The sequence below is a fragment of the Mastigoproctus giganteus genome, chromosome 2, assembly GCF_048544385.1.
Source record: "Mastigoproctus giganteus isolate SK-2022 chromosome 2, ASM4854438v1, whole genome shotgun sequence".
Classification (NCBI taxonomy): domain Eukaryota; kingdom Metazoa; phylum Arthropoda; class Arachnida; order Uropygi; family Thelyphonidae; genus Mastigoproctus; species Mastigoproctus giganteus.
The window spans coordinates 152217171-152236102 of record NC_143576.1 but is presented as its reverse complement, the minus strand read 5'-3'; the positions used below and the strand labels follow the sequence as shown (position 1 = coordinate 152236102).

The window sequence follows — 18932 nt, the reverse complement described above, 5'->3', positions numbered from 1 at the left end:
TTATTTCCAAATCATTAAGCACCCAGCTACAATTTGATAACCTTCTGGCATTTTCAAACCTTACCTCCTCATGTGTGAATGTAGATGCAAAATACTCATTCAGTTTGTTTGTTATCTGAGCAGGATCATCAACAGTCGAACCAGCGATATCAAGTGGACCTATCAGATTCATTCCCTTCCTTTTAGAGTTTATATAAGTAAAGAAATCCTTGCTGTTTTTCTTAGCATCTTTTGCCAAATATTTCTCGTAATCTGCCTTTGCCTGCCTAACCCTCCTTTGTTGTTGTTGTTATTTGATTTTTAGGATCATTAGCAACTAAGGCCATATTGCTCCGGGGATATGCAGTGGTCATTCCCTGACCTTTCCGCATCCTCTGTATTTGGTGGTCATGGGCTCAAAACCCAGTCGAATCAAGAAGCATGTGCTACGCACTGCTGCTCCTGCCCACCTGGCTACGGAGGCACCATCCCTCCTTTGTGACTTGATTATAGACTAGCTTATATCTGCTGTAGGCTTCTGTGTCTCCTGATAATTTATATGCATCCCATGCATTTTTCTTCTTTGCCATTAATTTATTAATTCATTTGACAACCATTTAGGCCCAAACCTTGAATAATATTTCTTAACAGGTATGAAACTTTTAGTAGCTTCCATGATTAATTCCTTGAATGCGTCCCACTTAGTTTGCTGCTGTTCAACATCATCAGTTGATCCCACTGTACAGAATTTAAAAACTGTTGATAGCCTAAATAAATTTAAGGTTGAGCTGGACAGGCATTGGGAACGAATTGAGGTGTGAAATGGGAGGTGTTCCCCCCCCCCCCCTTTTGGCTGATGCTGCATAAGCTTGCTTTCTTGCCTCATATACCTCTACTCATGTTAATGTGTTTCCCCTTCACTGAAATCTTTAATCATATGAAAAACAAATAAATTTTCAGAATCTGCTCTTCATTCCTATTTACTTATTACAGTGGTGAAGGGAAAGGGACCAACATAAAGTGCAAGTGCTGAGAAACAAAACAAAATTGATTTAGAAATGAAGATGAAAATGATTAAGAAGTACAAAGCAGGACAAAGTTTGTCATCTATTGCATGGGAATTAGGTCTTGCTGTTTCAACAATGAATACTATTTTAAAGGACAGTGTGCATATCAAATAACATGTTAAAGGATCAACAGTAATCATGAAACAGTGTTCAGGTGCTATATTAGAAATGGAAAAGCTAGTAACAAGGATGGAAAATCGGTTTCAGAGGCAAATGGCCCTGAGGTGTTTGTACTGGCACTTGTCTTAATCTTTTAATTGTACATTTCGAAGCACACTTTTGTAATTTTTCCTGTATGCGAAGTAAAAAAAAATTGAATAAATAATTTTGTTTACATGTTCACCGAACATTTATATTTTGCTTCAATCAAATTCAGTGTGCATAGTTATGAGTGCTGCATAAGCATTTAGGGAAATTCCGACACATAAAATTCGACTTACATAGAGTTCCGCATAACACAACCCTTACATAAGTTGGGGAGTGGCTGTATTTGTCTTCTCACCTCTGAGTACATTACTTTATTCTCTCCACCTTATATTTCTGCAGTTTTTTCCTTGCTGTCATACTTTACATGTTTTGGAATATGCCAGGTGGCTACTCTTACAGTTTGAGCAATGAGGAGTGCTAACAGTGCAAATCAGATTGGTTTGCTCCTTTAATCTACAATTAGGGAATATTGCTTCGCCTTGACATGCAGTTTTGGAGCAGCCGTATTTTTGGCACTTGAAGCACCTAATGAGGTTAGGAATGTAAGTTTGCACACAGCAATGGAGATAGCCTGCTTTGATAAATGTTGGTAAGTTAGGAGAACTAAAAGTGTCTTTTCAAATCACAGTTCTTGTTTAGATCACTCTTTGCTCACATAGCACTTGGTCAATTTCCTCTGATACAGCTAATATGTCCCATTTTGTTATGACTCCATTTGAGGTGTCAGAATGGCATGGGGTCCCATGGGGTGGACACCCACTTTTATTGGGTGTCCACCATAGGTCTTCAGATTTAATATCTTTGTGGAATGTTGGGATTGAGTAGTCTCTACCAGAAGATCACCAGACTGGAGTTGCTTTAACGATTTTGGTGGGCCTGCAGCAGAATGCATTTCTGCATAAGGAATGGAGATAGTTTACTCAGTGATTGGTCTGACAGAGAATGCAAAATTAGGAAAGCTGATATCTTCTCTTGATGGGTTGTAAAAAGTTATTTCTGGTGTCATTTACTTTAGATCTTGAGCTCAGTGGCTCTAAAGGTGGAAACATATTGTTATCCATCTTTGCTCCTTTCAGACCTGCCCCAGAGAGGTAGGAGCACCGCTGCTAGGATAACCAAGCAGTAAGTTAGTCTGTTAGTTAAAGAAGGGAAAAAAGAAAGGTAGTTTTCCTGTCTAGGGATTACTTACAGTTCATAAAGCGAAATCTACTTATTTGATGAAAACAACAGTTAAATAGGAACTGTTGCTTGAAATAGATCACTTTAAAAGTTGCACAAAGATTTGCTTGGCACCTATGGGCAATAAGAAAGCGTAAAAGGGTAATGCAAAAGTGCAGGAACACAGATTTTGAGAGAAAAAAATCGAGAAAGGCTTCAGGAACCTGGAGCTTTCTTGGCATCAAGATTGTTCAGAATTCTGCTGGCATCATTTTGACCAAGGACCACAGGATGCATTAAGTGGAATGTAATGGAAATGGTAGAAGGTGGTTTACCAAAATTGTCAATACAAAAGTTACAAGAAAATTAGGATGCTAGTAAGCAAGCATCATCCTTGGCTGAAGAATCAACAGAACCACTTACTTTCAACACTGGTGAGAGTATGATGGCCAACAGCTTTGGCAAGAGGCCAAAATGCTTGACTATCACCTGGATAAGAAGGAATGTTTCTGATCTTAAAATGTTCAAAATTAGATTGATTAATTAATAACTGATATAGAGCTGTAAGCATTAACGTATGCAGAAAATGAATCTGAACATTTGTATGCAAGACAACTGCGATATGCAACTGTACCTCGAACGGCTTTAGTACATTTATTAGAAAAACATGGTTTAGATGGCGCAATGTGGAATAAAGGATTTCATCCCTAGAAGAATAATTTCACTAACATGATTTGACAGTGGCATCAGAAGACGTAGCCCAGTGGTCAGGAGCGAGAGTGCATAGCACGCTTTCCTTGAGTGGACCGGGGTTCAAGCCCGTGACTACTAAATACAATAAATATTTGTATTGACGATTTATTGTAAACTCTACTGACTTGGTTGTCGTGCCGGAGTATAAACAGAAAATTTAATCAGCCAAGGAAAAGAATAGAAATTTTGCAGATCATCCCATTTTGCATTCCTATAAAGCCAAAGAATGCAAGGCTGAGAACTGCCGAAAGGGAAAAGCTCCACTGGAGAAGAGACCATCACATTTGATCTGACATGCTTAGAAGACCACCAACATCGACTCTGTACTATGAAGGAGTTTTTTTCTGGGAAAAAAAAAAAAAAAAAAAAAAAAAAAGGCAGTGTATATTGGGTGTGTGGATAGGATTGTCTGGTATTCTGATAGATAAATGAACAAAGTGAATGAAGTCATCAGTAATTGCAGAAGTTTTTTTTTTTTTTTTTTGTTTTGGTAGTTGTTGGCGCATCGGCTTCTGTGGCCATATTGCACCTCCCAAGGTTTTTGCAGTACTCTGATCCAAGCCCGAGGCGGGAATCGAACCCGCGACCTTTGGGTTGCCGGGCAGGTACTTTACCCACTCGGCTAGCCCGGTCGGCCACTATTGCAGAAGTCTAAGCAACTCAACCATTTGGGTCTGTGTGACCAGAAGAAACTGAAGCCAGTGGAGCTGTGAACATTAAAGGTGGACTACCTAACAACTGGCCTGCAAAAACTATTTTAGAATTCTACTCTTGAACTGTAAGTAGATTGACTCTCACCATGATGCCAATCATAACCTGAAAAGACACTGATGACACTGTGTGACCACCAATATGGCTGCTGTTGTGTTTGGACGTACGATATATCACTATGATTTTTTTGTAAAAAATGTGTTTAAACTACAGTTTATATTCTACAGTGTTGTTCTCTCAAGAAGATATACAGCACAGGAGTCGCTTGGTGAGAAACTTTTTTCATTGTACTGGGTATTTAGTTAGATCCCAGTGTCATTTATCTGTTTCCTTTGTTGCCAGACTGCACTGGTCACCATGTGGCTGACAGCAGGGAAAGAGTAGACAAATAAAACTAGCTGGCATGTTGGTATCTGACTCTTAACTGAGGTTGCCCTCATAGTGATTGCCCCTTGTGTAAACTTGGATAAAGACTTCCAATATATCTGGACTGTGTTTAAAGTGATATTATAGAGAAAATCATGATTTTTGTGCTTTCCCCCCTACCATAAACATTCCATGGTGAGGCATAAACTTGTTACTTGTGCAACACATTGAAATTCTGATGTCCTCGGCGTCCCGGAAAAGCCCACAGGGAACTAGCCCTGTCGCTCTCGGTGCATTTTAGCACTTGGCTGTACCCCCTCACGTGACCAATGGGAGAGCCCAAAATTTCGATTGCCAGTTGAAAGATACCTAAATTAACCCACAGACTTGTGGTTAGTGTCCATCGACAGCTCTTGGAGCTAATAATCTGGAAAACCTCTTTAATCCAGAGTACCAACAAAATGGAGGGTAAATCTGACAGAACTACCACACCACACAACAAGGTCAAAACAATGACTTGATATTGATAAAAAAACAAGAAGAGATGGAGAACTCCCACTCAGGAAACCCCCCCCCCCCACCAAAAGAAAAAATTGGAAAATGACAGTCCCAAAATCAGAAAGGGAAATCCGCTCGCAATCCGAGCAAAAGGAGATAAATGAAGTAGCTGCCACACAGAATGACACTACAGAGGACAAACAGGTTGCTGACGACGCATCAAAAAAAAAAAAAAAAAACAGAGAACCCACCCCTAGACTCTACGCTGCCCGAGAGTCCTATCCTGGACCACATGCTGGTGCTCCGGGTCCAGCTCAAAAACAAGCTGAAGGAATCCTCTAGCAGAATAACCACCACCCTCAGAGGAGAAATTGTGACCATCTGGACCAAGCTGGAAACAATCCTACAGAAGGTCCATGTAGAAGCAGTAACAAATAAGGCCAAACTGGAGGCCTATATGGAATGTGGGACAAAACAAATGCCACAGCAGGCACTCACTTGCACAGAAACACTGAAGAAACCTACAAATGTACCGACCAAAAGAAAAACCTTTCTGCCAACACCCAACATTGTGGCTCTAAGACCAGTAGGCAATGAAAAATCCACCAGTGAAGAAATACAGATAAAAGTCACAGAGAACTTGAAAGGGAACTTCGGAGCAACTAGAATCAAAGGTATACGAAAAACCAGGAACTCTGGGATAGTTATTGAAACGGCGACCAAAGAAGAAGCACAAGAGATAATAACAAACCCCAAGATCTCCGCCCTAAGCCTTACCGCAGAGGCCCCCAAAAGAGGAGGGCCACCTGCAATTCTAAGAAAATAGATATACAGGAAAAATCACTGAAATGAATTGCCTGACAAGAATGAAAAACAGTTGATTATACACAAGTACAGAACAATCTAGAAATAGTGGTAACTGCAACTGGGTGATAGAGCTGGCCCTCCGAAGCATGGCAGATCCTATGAATGCAAAACATTATATACATAGAGTGGAGTAGTCACAGATTTGGAGAACGTGTGGATGTACCAAAGTGCTTCCGATGCTGCAAATACGGCCACACAACACACTTGTGGCCAAAATGAAGCAACATGTGGCCACTGCTCTAAAAAGGGCCACGATTACAACAGCTGCCCAAATAAATAGAAAGATCCTGCCTGTGTCAACTGCAAATCCCTGAGGTTAGATCATGCCCATTCCATATGCAACACAGACTGCCCAAACTACCAGAAAGTCAAGAGTTCATACCAGTCACAAACCAATTATGAGGACACACCATAAGAAATTTAATAATTGAATCCTAGTGGTGCAGCAAATAAACGTGCAGCGGGCCAGAGCAGCGGCTGACCAAGTATGGCAAAATGCTGATGAGGCTAACGCAGATGTTATCGTGATACAGGAGCCCTACACTCACACAGGGCAAGTCAGGGGCTATCCACTCCGACATAAAATTGTACAATGCAACGAAGACATTCTGAGGGTGGCGGTGGTAGTATGGAACCAGGAGATCATGACAAAAATACCACAACTCTGCACGCCATGGGCAGCATGTGCCCATATTATTAGCTGTGTTGGCAGCCTGTATGTGATCTCGCTGTATTGCAGACCTGGAACAGAAATAGATTTCACTATCACTTACATACAAATGGTGCAAACAACTGTAGCAGGAGAAAGATTCATAATTGGTGCCAATGTAAACTGCCGCTTCCCTGTCTGGCACAGCACTAACCCCGACTGATGAGGTACCAGGAATGGACTAGAATTTCCTAGCAAATTCTAGCTTCATTGTAAAGAATCAACCTTTCAATCTACCGATATACTGCAACACCCTATGGGAATTAACCATAGACATTACATTAATCACAAGAAATATATAAACTCACGTGACAGACTGGCAGTGCAAAATGCCAGGACCACATCGGATCACCGCACAATCACCTGAATATCAAGACAACGACGGCAAGCAGGTTTGCCATCAAAAAGGCAAACAGGGAACTCTTTCGAGAACAATTGATCCATAAAGCACAAGCACAGGAGGAAGTGACTGGACAGGGGAGTGATGGGATGGAAAACCAGGACAGGATGCAGGAGAAAGTCAACCACTGCAGTGGAAATACTGATGAAAAGGAAGACATCCTCTTTAGGAGCTGTGCCTTGGTGAACTCCAGAGCTACAAAGATTACGAAAGCAAGTCCAAACAAAGAGAAAAGAATATTAGAGGGCAAGGAGAACCTGGCCACCAGTAGAGATAGCCTACCTGAGACATCAATACCATGAACTACACAATGCCTACACTGAAAAAAATAAAGAAAAATAAGAGAGACTTCTGGGAGCGACTAGTCTCCGTGACCGGAAATGAAGACTCCTGGGGGGTGGTATACAAAATAATCACAAATAAGCTCCGCACAGGGAAAATAATGACGGCAACAAAAAGACTTCAAGGTTTCCTCACTACAACATGGGATGGTTCAATTAATAACATACTAAATACAATCATCCTAGCACCCCCATCCTCAGTGACAAGCAGGAAGAAATCTCCCAAGCGAACGAGGCATACACGACCCAACAAATGGAGCCACCCTTCACCATGGAGGAGCTACAAAATGTTGCGGCACAGATGAGAAATAAGAAATGCCTATGACTGGACTTCCAGGAGCCGGAACTGATCAAAAAGGCTATGGAACACATATCCTGATCTCCTGGAAAACTGCAAATCTGAAACTCATCCTGAAGAACCCTACCAAGCTAACGGAACAACCGAATTCCTACCAACCAATAGCTTTACTGACTACCCTGAGTAAACTATATGAAAGGCTACTGCATAAAAGAATTACGAGCCACTACAAGCCACAAAACTTGGAATCACTAAAACAACATAGATTCAAACTGGGATTATCAACTATAGAAGCAGTCCAAAATCTTATTATCCAAAGCAATCCAATGTGACAGGAAGTACTTCCTAGTCATCGCAGTGGATTTTGTCGGGGCGTTTGACACCCTATGGTGGCCAAGCATCCTTGGCCAGCGGTCCCACCAAACCTGTAGAAATGTATAAAGGATTACCTAACTGACAGAAGAATTGAGGTTGTAACACCTTTTTGAAAAGTGGCTAGATGGATCTGCAGGGCTGCCCCCAGAGCTCGGTCCTGGGGACACTCCTGTGGAACACTGTCTTTGAGAATTCCTGGCTCAGGACTTGGGCGAAGTGAACTGCCAGGCCTTTGCTGATGATTTGGTTCTGATGGCGGAGGAGGAATCCAGATCGGGCCTGGAGACTCATGCAAACCAGGCAATACAGGTGTTACAGGATTGGGCAAAGCAGGAGCAACCATCAAACTTGCAAAACAAATATGATACTTAGGAATTAACAACTGACAGTAATTTATCCTTCACCCCTCACATCATACACCTGAAAGAAAAACTAAAAGAATTATGCAGCATTACTAGCAAGAGTCTCACGCAGGGACTGGGGATTAAACAGAAAAACCCTGTCTCTGTACTACAAAGCAATTTTCATTCAAGCCATTACCTACGGATCCCCGATATGGTACAAAAAAGCAAGAACAGTAGCAATTAAAAGGCACCTGGACACAATTCACCGTAGCACTATGCTCATCATCTTGTGCATGCAGAACAGTGAGCATGCACACCCTCCAGGTCCTGACAGGAGTCTTCCCACTGGACCCGGAGGTGACTCGCTGCAGGCTGATGTACCACCTGTCTAAGGGAACACCTGCTACGATATATGGACTTACCGTAGAACCAAACAACCGCAAAACAGAAAAGGATAGAATCATGACTCAGCTGCTACAGCTGTGGCAGGACAGATGGATAGCGTCAAGCAAAGGCAAAGCAATGAAGAGATTCATACCACTGATTGCCAAGACTTATCCAAAAGCCCCCTGATCTCTGATTCTTTGATCAAAGATCAGAGAAAATAACCAAGTGACTGAGAACCTGGTTAGACACAACCACAGGAACTATCTGATGAAGATGATGCATGCAAACAAACCAAGTGACAAAAAACCCGGGATGGACAAATGCAGGAACTACCTGCTGTAAGCAATATGACTAGCACTATTCACCTTTAATTCCCCAGAAGGGTGTAGGAAACGGTTTTCACGTTTTCTCCCCTCTCCCCTACCATTCCCCACTTCTCTGCTCCTGGTGGGGGCACAGGCTGCCCCCGCTGCCTTTGGGGACACCTACTCTATTGTCCCCATACTTCTAACTTTTCCCCCCATCTTCACTTTCCCCCTACTCTGTCTGTACACCAGCGTATGTCCCACACAATGTCAAAAATTAAAACATGTCCAAATTGAAACTGGGCATGCAAAACCCTTTCGGCTTAACCTTTTCAGCGATTACTTCCCCACAATATTCATTTTTTTCCCTTCTTTCTTTCTTTCTTTTTTTAAAATTTTTTTTTGCCAGATTAAAAATTCAAACTACTGGGTACCTGGTCTGCCTCCACGAGGTCGAGTGTGGGTAACAAGAGCCCCAGCAGGTCTAGCGGCTAAATGGCCAAAAGAACAAAGATACATAACACTACACTTTCAAAATCCATACACTTTTAAATCTCTGGCCTTTACAGTGAACTGTTACACCCACAATGAAAGCAACGCGGAAATGGGGGAACCCCTGGTGCCGCTAGACACGAATACATTTTAAAATTTTTACTTTGATCATACTGTGTGATGAGGGATTTCCAGGGCTTTGCTTTGGATACTAAACATGGGTTTCACCACATAAATCGTGCAATAAGAAAAGTGGTGGTACTTGAACTGGTTGATGTATCATCCATCACCTAGACCATCTATCACCAGCATACTAGGTGCAGAGTTTCAGGGTTACTACTAGTCTTACCCAGTGCTTTTTTTGTGATGGTACGCAATGGTACGGCATACCGGCACCTTTATTAACAGTGACGTGTGACATTTGGATGCAATGCACTTCAAAATTTATAATATTCTGTAAATTTTTTCACGTTTACCTACTATTCAAATAAGCTTAAAATGATTTAACTAAATTTGCATTTTTTTATTGTACTACAAAGCAATTTTCATTCAAATATATATCAAATATATATATATATATAAAAAATATATAAAAATATCTATTGTTAAGATATTTTCTATATAAAACTGTATAACCATTTTTATAATTCTAAATTACTCATTTGGACCTCTGTTTAATTATTTTGAATTCCCCTTGGAAGTTGCAATTAAAATAGTTTCGGTTGAGGGAAGAAAATTTTCATATAGCGAATGGATTAGGAGAGAATTAACTTGGTACAGCCTGTTCGCATTTCTGGCCTTCAGGCAATTAGTGCTGCTGTGCGAATTAAGAGAGCTAAAATGATTAGTATTGTATAACTTAGCGGTACCTGGTAAAACCTATCTAGCTACCTGTTCCACATACGGAGAAGTTGCGCTGGTCAAGAGTGAGCAGATCAAGGGTTATTCCCGATGGGCTCTGGCCCACCTTCTACTGCAGTGGTGTCCAACCTTTTCCAGTACCGGGGCCATATTCAAAAAAAAATTAATTTTTTTTAGTGTGTTACATTTTCAATATCTTATTGCATGTAAAAGTAAAATTGAAAATATTCAAAAATTTAATTAAGTACAATACACAATTACATTTACTGAACAAAACATTTAATGAGAAAAATATTTTGATAATAAAATTTAAAATGCTGTTTGAGTTCACTTTCCTCGCGGGTCGTAGGTTGGACACCTCTGTGAATCAACTGTAAATGCCCCGTTCGAGAATTAGAAAAATGATTTTCTTTTACCCCATAAATAATCATCTGTTATTTCGGGGAAGTGCGTTATCCACATTTTTTCGAAAATTTTCCCTATCTCTGTTTACACTTTACTTTACCTGAATATCCGAATGATACCGATATTTTGGACAGTTCCAAAAAAAGAAAAGAAAAGAAAAAAAATTTAAATTTAAGAACTAGTGACAATACCGATGATGAGAGAAGGAAAACGAGGACAACGAAGGTATTAAGCCTTCTAAACATGAAATGTTGGCATTTGGTGAAAATGAAGTTAGAAAATTGTCAATTAGAGTTATATGCAATTCGTGGATACCTAATTGATAAAAAGGTTTCCGAAGAATTGAGGCATTTGATGAATGCTCTGAGTACGACACCAATTTCACCGAGTGAATGTGAACGAGGGTTTTCAGAAATAAATCTGATCGCCAAACAGCGCTTCGTTGATAACAAAAACAGTTTCTTCACGACTGTTTCTTAAAATTGTGGGCTGTCCGCTGACGTGCTGCGATCCAGCAAAATATGTCAATTCGTGGCTGCTTCGGAAACGTCATTCAGCAACCGATACAAAGAGCAGGAAAAGAAGTCAGCATAGGGTGTCGGATGAGAACTTAATAAAAATTTGGAATATTCTACAAAAACTTTATTATGAAATTATTTTTACTTATTTTACTCACATTTTACTTATTTTTTTATATACTTGAATAATAAATTTATGCTTAATAAACTGTTAATATACTTAATTTCTTGTTCTTATTCTTAAAAAAAAAAAAAGAAAAAATTACTACTAAAATAACAATATCAGGAAGGGGGGGGGATTAGAGTACTTTTCATATCCTTTTAATTTTCAATTTTTCCCGATAGCAAAGAATGAGTACCAGCATCTATTTTTTGCAAAAAAAAGACCTGGTCTTACCACCGTAAAGGTGCAAACAGAGGATTTGTTTGTTGCAGAATTTCATTGAAATTTGGTCCATTTCTCCCAAGTGTCATCTGAATATCAGTGCCATCATTTTAAACTCTCAGGTAATGAACCCTATTTTTTTTTTTTTTTTTTATGTAATCCCCAAACACGAGAGGTATTAGAACCTATAGTACTTAGTACTGTGCTTGGGTTATACCTGAGGGTTATACCCTAGCTTGTTATACCTGAGAGAATTTCTGTAACAAGTCACGGGGAGTTAAAAATTCATTCCAAGATTTAGGCTTATCATAGGAAGGGGTGCCACCATAGGCTGTTTGTGAGTGGCAGTACTTTTGGCAGTTAAAACACTTCAGTGGATTTGGAATGCAAATCCTTACCGAGTAGTTTAAGTAGTCTGCCTTGATGGCATTTGGCGGTCATGGGGTGCTGAATGCAATGAAGGGAACTTGCATAAGGAAGAAATCTTGATTAAAATCAAGATTTCTTCCTTATGCATTGATATTCAATTTACAGATGTCAGGCCTTGATGTTTTAGTTCAGAGCAGATCTTATCCTCAGAGACATGAAGAAGATGCCACTATACCATACATGTGCAGAACTGATTGTTTTCTGGGGGGAACAGTGATGGGTGTTATTGGCTTAGACAATTTTCTCTTCTTGCTTGGGATATGATGATTCCACCAAAAGATCTCCAGAATGCAATCTTCCTTTAACAGATTTTGGGGTGCCTGCCACCTCTTCCAACTTTGTGGATAAAAAAAAAAGAGTGCTATTTTCCCAATTGCCTATTCTCCAGTAGAATAAATGAAGAACAGAAGAAACCAGCCACGGTGTTGCTGGTATCACCTTGTTATTTAGGCAGGGGATTGTTGGAGTCAGAAGAGGAAGGGTCTGAATTATTCACTAGAGCAAAAAAAGATTTCACATGCCCACCACAGAAACCTATGAGGGGATGCTCACTTAAGAACAAGCAGATAATGCATACATGAATGGGATGCCACATTTGCTTAGAGCACCATAATCACATTTCCAATAACTCTCGACATTGTCCCAGGACCAAAGGGAAAGGGACCTTTAGGAATGGACCTAAAGGTCCCTTTCCCTTGATCCTAGCAGTAAGAACTACTCCCCAAATGATACCAATCAGGTGAGTCCGGGATCTCCCATCCGGGATCAATGTCAGTCTCAGATGGACCCCCACCTGCTATGCTGGTCCTCCATGAAGACTATTTATGACAGCCCTCTGTCTCCTGTCTATTAGCAAGGTTCCTGTCTCCTGCAATATAGCAAAGATCTTACCAGTAACTTCAAGTTCTCCTAGTTTATATAGCAACCTTCCAAAGCAGGGGCAAGAGTAGTATATTATGGATAGGACCCTCACTTACCAGGATTCCTCCGTCTGAGTTTTCACAGGTTGCAATGCATGACTGTACATGCTGGATTCCAATTACATAAAATTGTAACGAAGATATGGGTATTAGATTCCAGCCAGTGATGCTGCTAGAAGACGAGCATCATCTCTCTCACCACATACAAGCGCCCACTTTGAGGAACTTAGCAGACTGACTCCACTATGTTAGGAGGCAATTTATTCCGATACTCAACAACCTGCTAACTACAGAACTTCATGAGATCCAATCTTCTGTAATACCAAGATTTTGGTATTACAGAAGATTGGATCTCAATATCCATATACATAAGATTTTCATATACATAAGAAGTTCCATATACATAAGATTTCTCTTCAGATGTCTAGATTTCTAATAAGATTTCTCTTCAGATGTCTAGATTTCTAATAAGATTTCTCTTCAGATGTCTAGATTTCTAATAAGATTTCTCTTCAGATGTCTAGTTGTCAAACTTTGCAGGCTGTGCCAAAGCCATTCGATCTGATTAAAGATGTTGAACTCAATGCAGAGTTCAACATCTTTAATCAGATCTGAACATAATATCCCAAATGCGGTCTATCTGTCACATTGTAAAGAGGGACAATACTGTCCTTCTCCCTACTAACAAAGGCCCTGTAAATCATAGAGGACAGCATTTGCCTTCATATTTGCCAGCTTACCTTCTTCAAAAATTTCATGTTAGCCTGAATCATAACATGCATTTTTTTTTTCTCTTGAACCACTTTTAGCACTATTCCCCTATCTTATATGTGAGTCCAGGATTTTTGGTCTCCAAATGCATAACTTTACATTTAGAAGCATTAAACTTTAGTTGGCATTTTTTGGACCAAACATGCAACCAATCCAACTTTAAGCAATATGGCATAGCTCAAATTGTTAACTGATCACATTGGCAAGTGATCAGCAAACTTTGAATGCTCAACATGGTAAAAAAAAAAGAAAAGAAAAGAAAAGGAAAAAAAAAAAAAAACAAAACCATTATCAACCCAATGCAGGGTGGAAGCCTTCTCAACAATTCATGTTGAGAGAAATGGACCATAATCTGCCATGCTGGTCCAGTGGGGGTTAGCAGATTGACCGTATTTAGCAGTCAGGGGCTTAAACCCCGGTCTACTCAAAGAGCGAGTGCTACTGCACTTCTGCACCTGACCACTGGGCTCCGGAGACCTTGGATACACTTCTAAATATCATATATGAAAATCAGGAATAAGAGAAGACCCAAGATCAGTCTCGGATGGAACCCCCCACCTGTTATGCTGGTCCTCCTCGAAGAGGAGGACCAGCATAACAGGTGGGGGGTTTCATTTATGACAGCCCTCTGTCTCCTATCTATTAGCAAGGTTCCTGTCTCCTGCATTATAGCAAGGTTCCTGTTTCCTGCAATATAGCAAGGTTCCTGTTTCCTGCAATATAGCAAGGATCTTACAAGTAATGTCAAGTTCTTCTAGTTTTATAGCAACCTTCCATGAGAAACAGTATCAAAAGCTTTACTAGTCTGGAATATCAAAACTGTTACCCATATCCAATTGTTTATCACCACATCATAGTCATTTACTGAACTGATTGGGCATAACCAGGAAAACTGATTGGGCATAACCATTAACAAACCCAAGATGGGATTTATTCCAGATACCATTTTGTAGTGATGGTCCTAAATTGCATCTTTAACCACAGATTCCATGATCTTTCCTACCACAGAAGTAAAACTCACTGGCCTATAGTTCCTTACCACCTTTGTGGATTGGGGAAACAGCTATTCTCCAATTCAAGGTAATCTTCCTGAGTTCAATAACATTTACAATTAACATTCCCGTTTGTTCAGCCCAAAGATTGCTAGATATCAGGTGTCCTGTATGTATGTTCGCATGCATGTGCAAAATGGTTGTATTCAGTGTAACCAACTGGCAAAACTTTTAATATTCAATAAAATAATATGAAATGTACATTCAGCATTCTATAAGCTTTGAATTATAGCAGTTATTAAATAACATGTAATTAAAGATAAAACATTTGCAGACACAGATATATATATAAAAAAATAAAGAAAATAATAAAATAATACAAGGGGTGGTCATTTAATTCAAGGACTGGTGCAAGATTTTGTTTACAGCGCAAACTTTCCACAACTGCTGCTAGAGACACTCTCCCTGATCGCGACCGAGTGGTCTCTCCGTGTGCATGCCAGTACTTGTGGAGCTAGTGTTGTGTGAAGAGAGCTTTTTTAGCCCCATGTCACTGATGATTGCTTTGAGGCAAGTATCATGCCAGACATAAAGATTGAACAGCGACATGCAATCCATTATTGTGTCAGATGGGGTGTAAATGCATCAGGAAACAGTTAAAGACATGAATGAAGCATATGGTAATAAGTGTCTTGGTGGGATGGCCATATTTAAATGGCGCAAGCGATTCAGAGAAGGCTGTGAGTCTGTTGCAAATGACTGAAGACCGGGTCAGCCTTCCTCCTGAGCAAATCACAAAAGCCCAGGAAATCATGGATGAAGACAAGAAAATTACACTTCATGAATTAGCTGTTGGAATATCCATTTCACACAGTAGTAGTGCCAACAATATTGTGAAAGATCACCTGAAAATGTCGTGAACCTATCCTCGCTGGATTCCACACAATTTGACCCCAGAACAAAAACAGTGAAGAGTAGACTTTTACAAAGAAAAGATTGATAATTTTTAAACACAGGGTCAAAACTTCTTAAATTGAATAGTGACTTGTGATGAAACTTGGATTTTTTACTATGGTCCAGAGACAAAACAACAGTCGAATGACTGGAAGCATTCGGATTCACCAAGACCTAAGAAATTTCGAGCCCCTCGTTCAACTGACAAACAAATGGTTCTTGTGTTTTTTGATATAAAAGGCATTCTTTTTACACATTTTGTGCCTCATGGAACAACTATGAATAACTTTGTCGCACCATTCATGAAAAACGTTAAGAACTTTCTGGTGTGAATTGGTTTCTCCATCAAGACAGTGCCAGCCTCATACAGCTAATATTGTGCAACTACTGATCACTGCCATGGGTGCTGAGGTTCTGCAACACATCCCCTTATATATATGACTTAGCCCTGTGTGATTTCTTCCCGTTTCCATCTGAAAGGCAAGCGTTTTGTGTCTGACAATGATACTCACAGAGCCACAATGGAAGCACTTCGCAGTATTTCAAAAAATGGCTTGCAATAAGCATTTAATGCATGGTACGATGGTGATGAAAGTGTGCAAAGTTCAAGGGAGAATATTTTGAGGAGAAATCCACAGAAGATTCAGATGAAGAAAATTAAGATAAGATCTTGCACCAGTCTGCAAATTAAATGATTACCCCCTTGTATTAAATAATAAATTAACAATAATATATAAATATATAAAATTAAAAAACTTACTTTCAGGAACATTGTACATGCAAAAGGAAACTGCCTATTAATTGGAGCACAGCAAAAAACATAACGAGCTCTCAGGGATAATGGAACATGCTGAATCATATCTGCAAGGAATTTGAAATCTTCACAACTGCACATAAAATAATAAGAAGCATCCAACTGACTTAAGCCGTTGAAGACATCCTGTGAAGGAAATTTTCCAAATGATAAAATTAGGTTTAACAGAAAAAAATAATGCCATGGGGGTGAAAGTAATCGCAAGAATTTTACATATTTATATTTATTTGTAAAATGGAATATAACAATGAAATAAGTTATAAAAGCAATATAATAAAATAATATAATAAAATGCAGATATTACTCTTTAAAAAAAAAAAAAAAAAAAAAAAATATATATATATATATACATAAAGTAAACTCCCAATTATAACACTCCTGCTTATAGGGCAATTTCACTTTCGGTGCTTTTTAGGATCAGGCCTTTTGAAAGTGCTATAAACAGGAGTTTAGTGTAAATATGCATTCTAAAGTGAATTTGATTATTAGTTATTATTATTTAATGTGTGGTAGAGACACCACTCCCTGAAAATCCAGTGCTTTTCAAACTTTTTTTGTGCTGTTGAATCTTAACAAAAATCTAAATTTTATGTGGAACTGTAATAACTTTAAAAACAGCATTAATCACAATAAATTAGAAATAGTAATATAAATACAGGTGATCCCCACTTAATGCTGATAATTCGTTCTGGAAAAACAGAGCACTAAGTGAATCAGCACTAAGTGAATCAGCACTAAGCGAGGGCTGTTTTCCCATAAGGTAACAGATGTATTTGTGAGTTGCAGTCAGTGCCACAGGATATTGACTATTCAATAATAAATGGTAGTGAAAAGATGCACAAATGTTGGTCAAAATATTTAATATTCAAATATTTGTATATATAAAATATTCTGCATTACATATCTATATAATTATGTGGTAACTACTTATGTATCAAAATTAAACTTAAAATTTAAATTAAAATAATGAATTTAATTGATCTAAATTGATTTAATTTAATTGATGAATTTAATCATGAAAAATGTGTCGATTTTGGGTTGTACTTTGGCCCTCTTCCTGGTAAACTAAAAGAGGTTTTAATTTTAAATATCCCGCAGCGTTATCGCCCAACAATAAAGTCAACCGATCCTTCGCTGCTTTGAAAGCTGACATGTTTTTTTCTTCTTTCAATATGAAACTTCTTTTAGGCATTCGTTTCCAAAAAAGGCCTGCTTCACCTATGTTAAAAACTTGCCGAGAAGTATAACACATAATATCACTCATCAATAATTTTAACAAGTTATTTTTTGAAAGTTTCGGCTCCTGGATCTGCACTTGCGGCTTCTCCCTGAATTTTAAAATCTATTCAACCAGCTCTTACTAGTTATAAATGGTTCCACATTTTTTTTTATTTAGGTGAGTTTTCTTCAGATCATCATATTGGCTAATCTCTCTCTCTCTCTCTCTTTCTTTTTTTTTTATATTTAACTTAACTGAATTCTGCATTGGATATTATCTTCAATAAAATTAGTTAACGTCTCTCCATTTCAATCCTAATAGCCAGGCTAGCCCTAGTTGCTTGCAGTAGAACAGCTGTCTTTCCCACTGCTAAAATTAATTCTTTATTTTTTATAATTGTTCTTACAGTTAAACCTGCCAGTCCTAAATTATGGCACACATCCGCTTGTCGTTGACCGGAACTGATTCGCTTCAAAGCGTCTAATTTAATTTTAAAATTCAGTCCTTTTTTTACATTTGTAGTCTTTATACTACGTCCAGACGTTGTTGCTTTTTCATTCTTATCCGTCATTATTAACTCTTTGAAAAAATAACTGCATTGGTTGCATTAATTATGATACAATGTTCAAGTAAACTGTCTGTTAAGAACGATGTCTAATACTGTACTGAGCGATTACTAGACTTCGGATAAATGCATATAACGCAAATATTGCAAGCAATATACTTGATCGTTTTTTTAAAATGTTGATCTCAGAACTACGTAACAAGTCACTGTACTGCAATTAAATTAGTGTGCGAGAAAATTTCACTGAGCGTGGGAAAATTTCTCAAGTCAGTGTGGGAAACATTTTAATGCTGTTTTGCTTTCATTTTCAAGCTATCAACTCAATATAAATGAAATGATTTCGTTAAATATGCCAAAAATACAATCTGTAAAAGAGCGTTAGTCAGATACGGGTTATAATATAAAAACAGCGTTATAACGAGGGCCTACTGTACAGCATTTCGAATAATTTCTGTGTGAAAGATGTAAAAGCTTTATAATTTTGCTCTTCTATGATGAACAAATGTTCTTCTCCCCTGGGAAGGGGACCAATTTGTACTATTAGCTCTGTTCTGGGGATGTCATATATTATACATTCATGTAGAATGTGTGCCCAGTCGATATAAATGTTGTAAAAAGTCCAGGGGCATGCCACTTTGGTGGCGGCTAACCATTGCCACCTGTGTCAGAAACTTTTTGGTAATCAGACCTCTGGTTTCCTGCTCCCAATTTGTTTGCCATAGCTCATGGAGCTTTGTGGCTATTCTCTTTCTTTCAGCCTTGATGGTATTGGCTGTGTCAAGGGCTATCCCCAGAAATTTTGTGGCTATGCCCTTCTTAAGTCTGTATTACAAGTCTCTTTT

The 18932-nt window shown here is 38.9% G+C and overlaps 1 protein-coding gene across 2 annotated transcripts in view; it reads right to left on the bottom strand.

The window, feature by feature from the left end:
• The window catches only part of Suv3 (Suv3 RNA helicase), a 349258-nt gene that overhangs the window by 37126 nt on the left and 293200 nt on the right, over positions 1–18932 (bottom strand). For both annotated transcript variants that reach the window (XM_090368722.1, XM_090368723.1), the window contains one exon: positions 16253–16432. In XM_090368722.1, coding sequence (XP_090224848.1) covers positions 16253–16432 — 180 coding nt within the window. The remainder of the gene's footprint in view (positions 1–16252; positions 16433–18932) is intronic.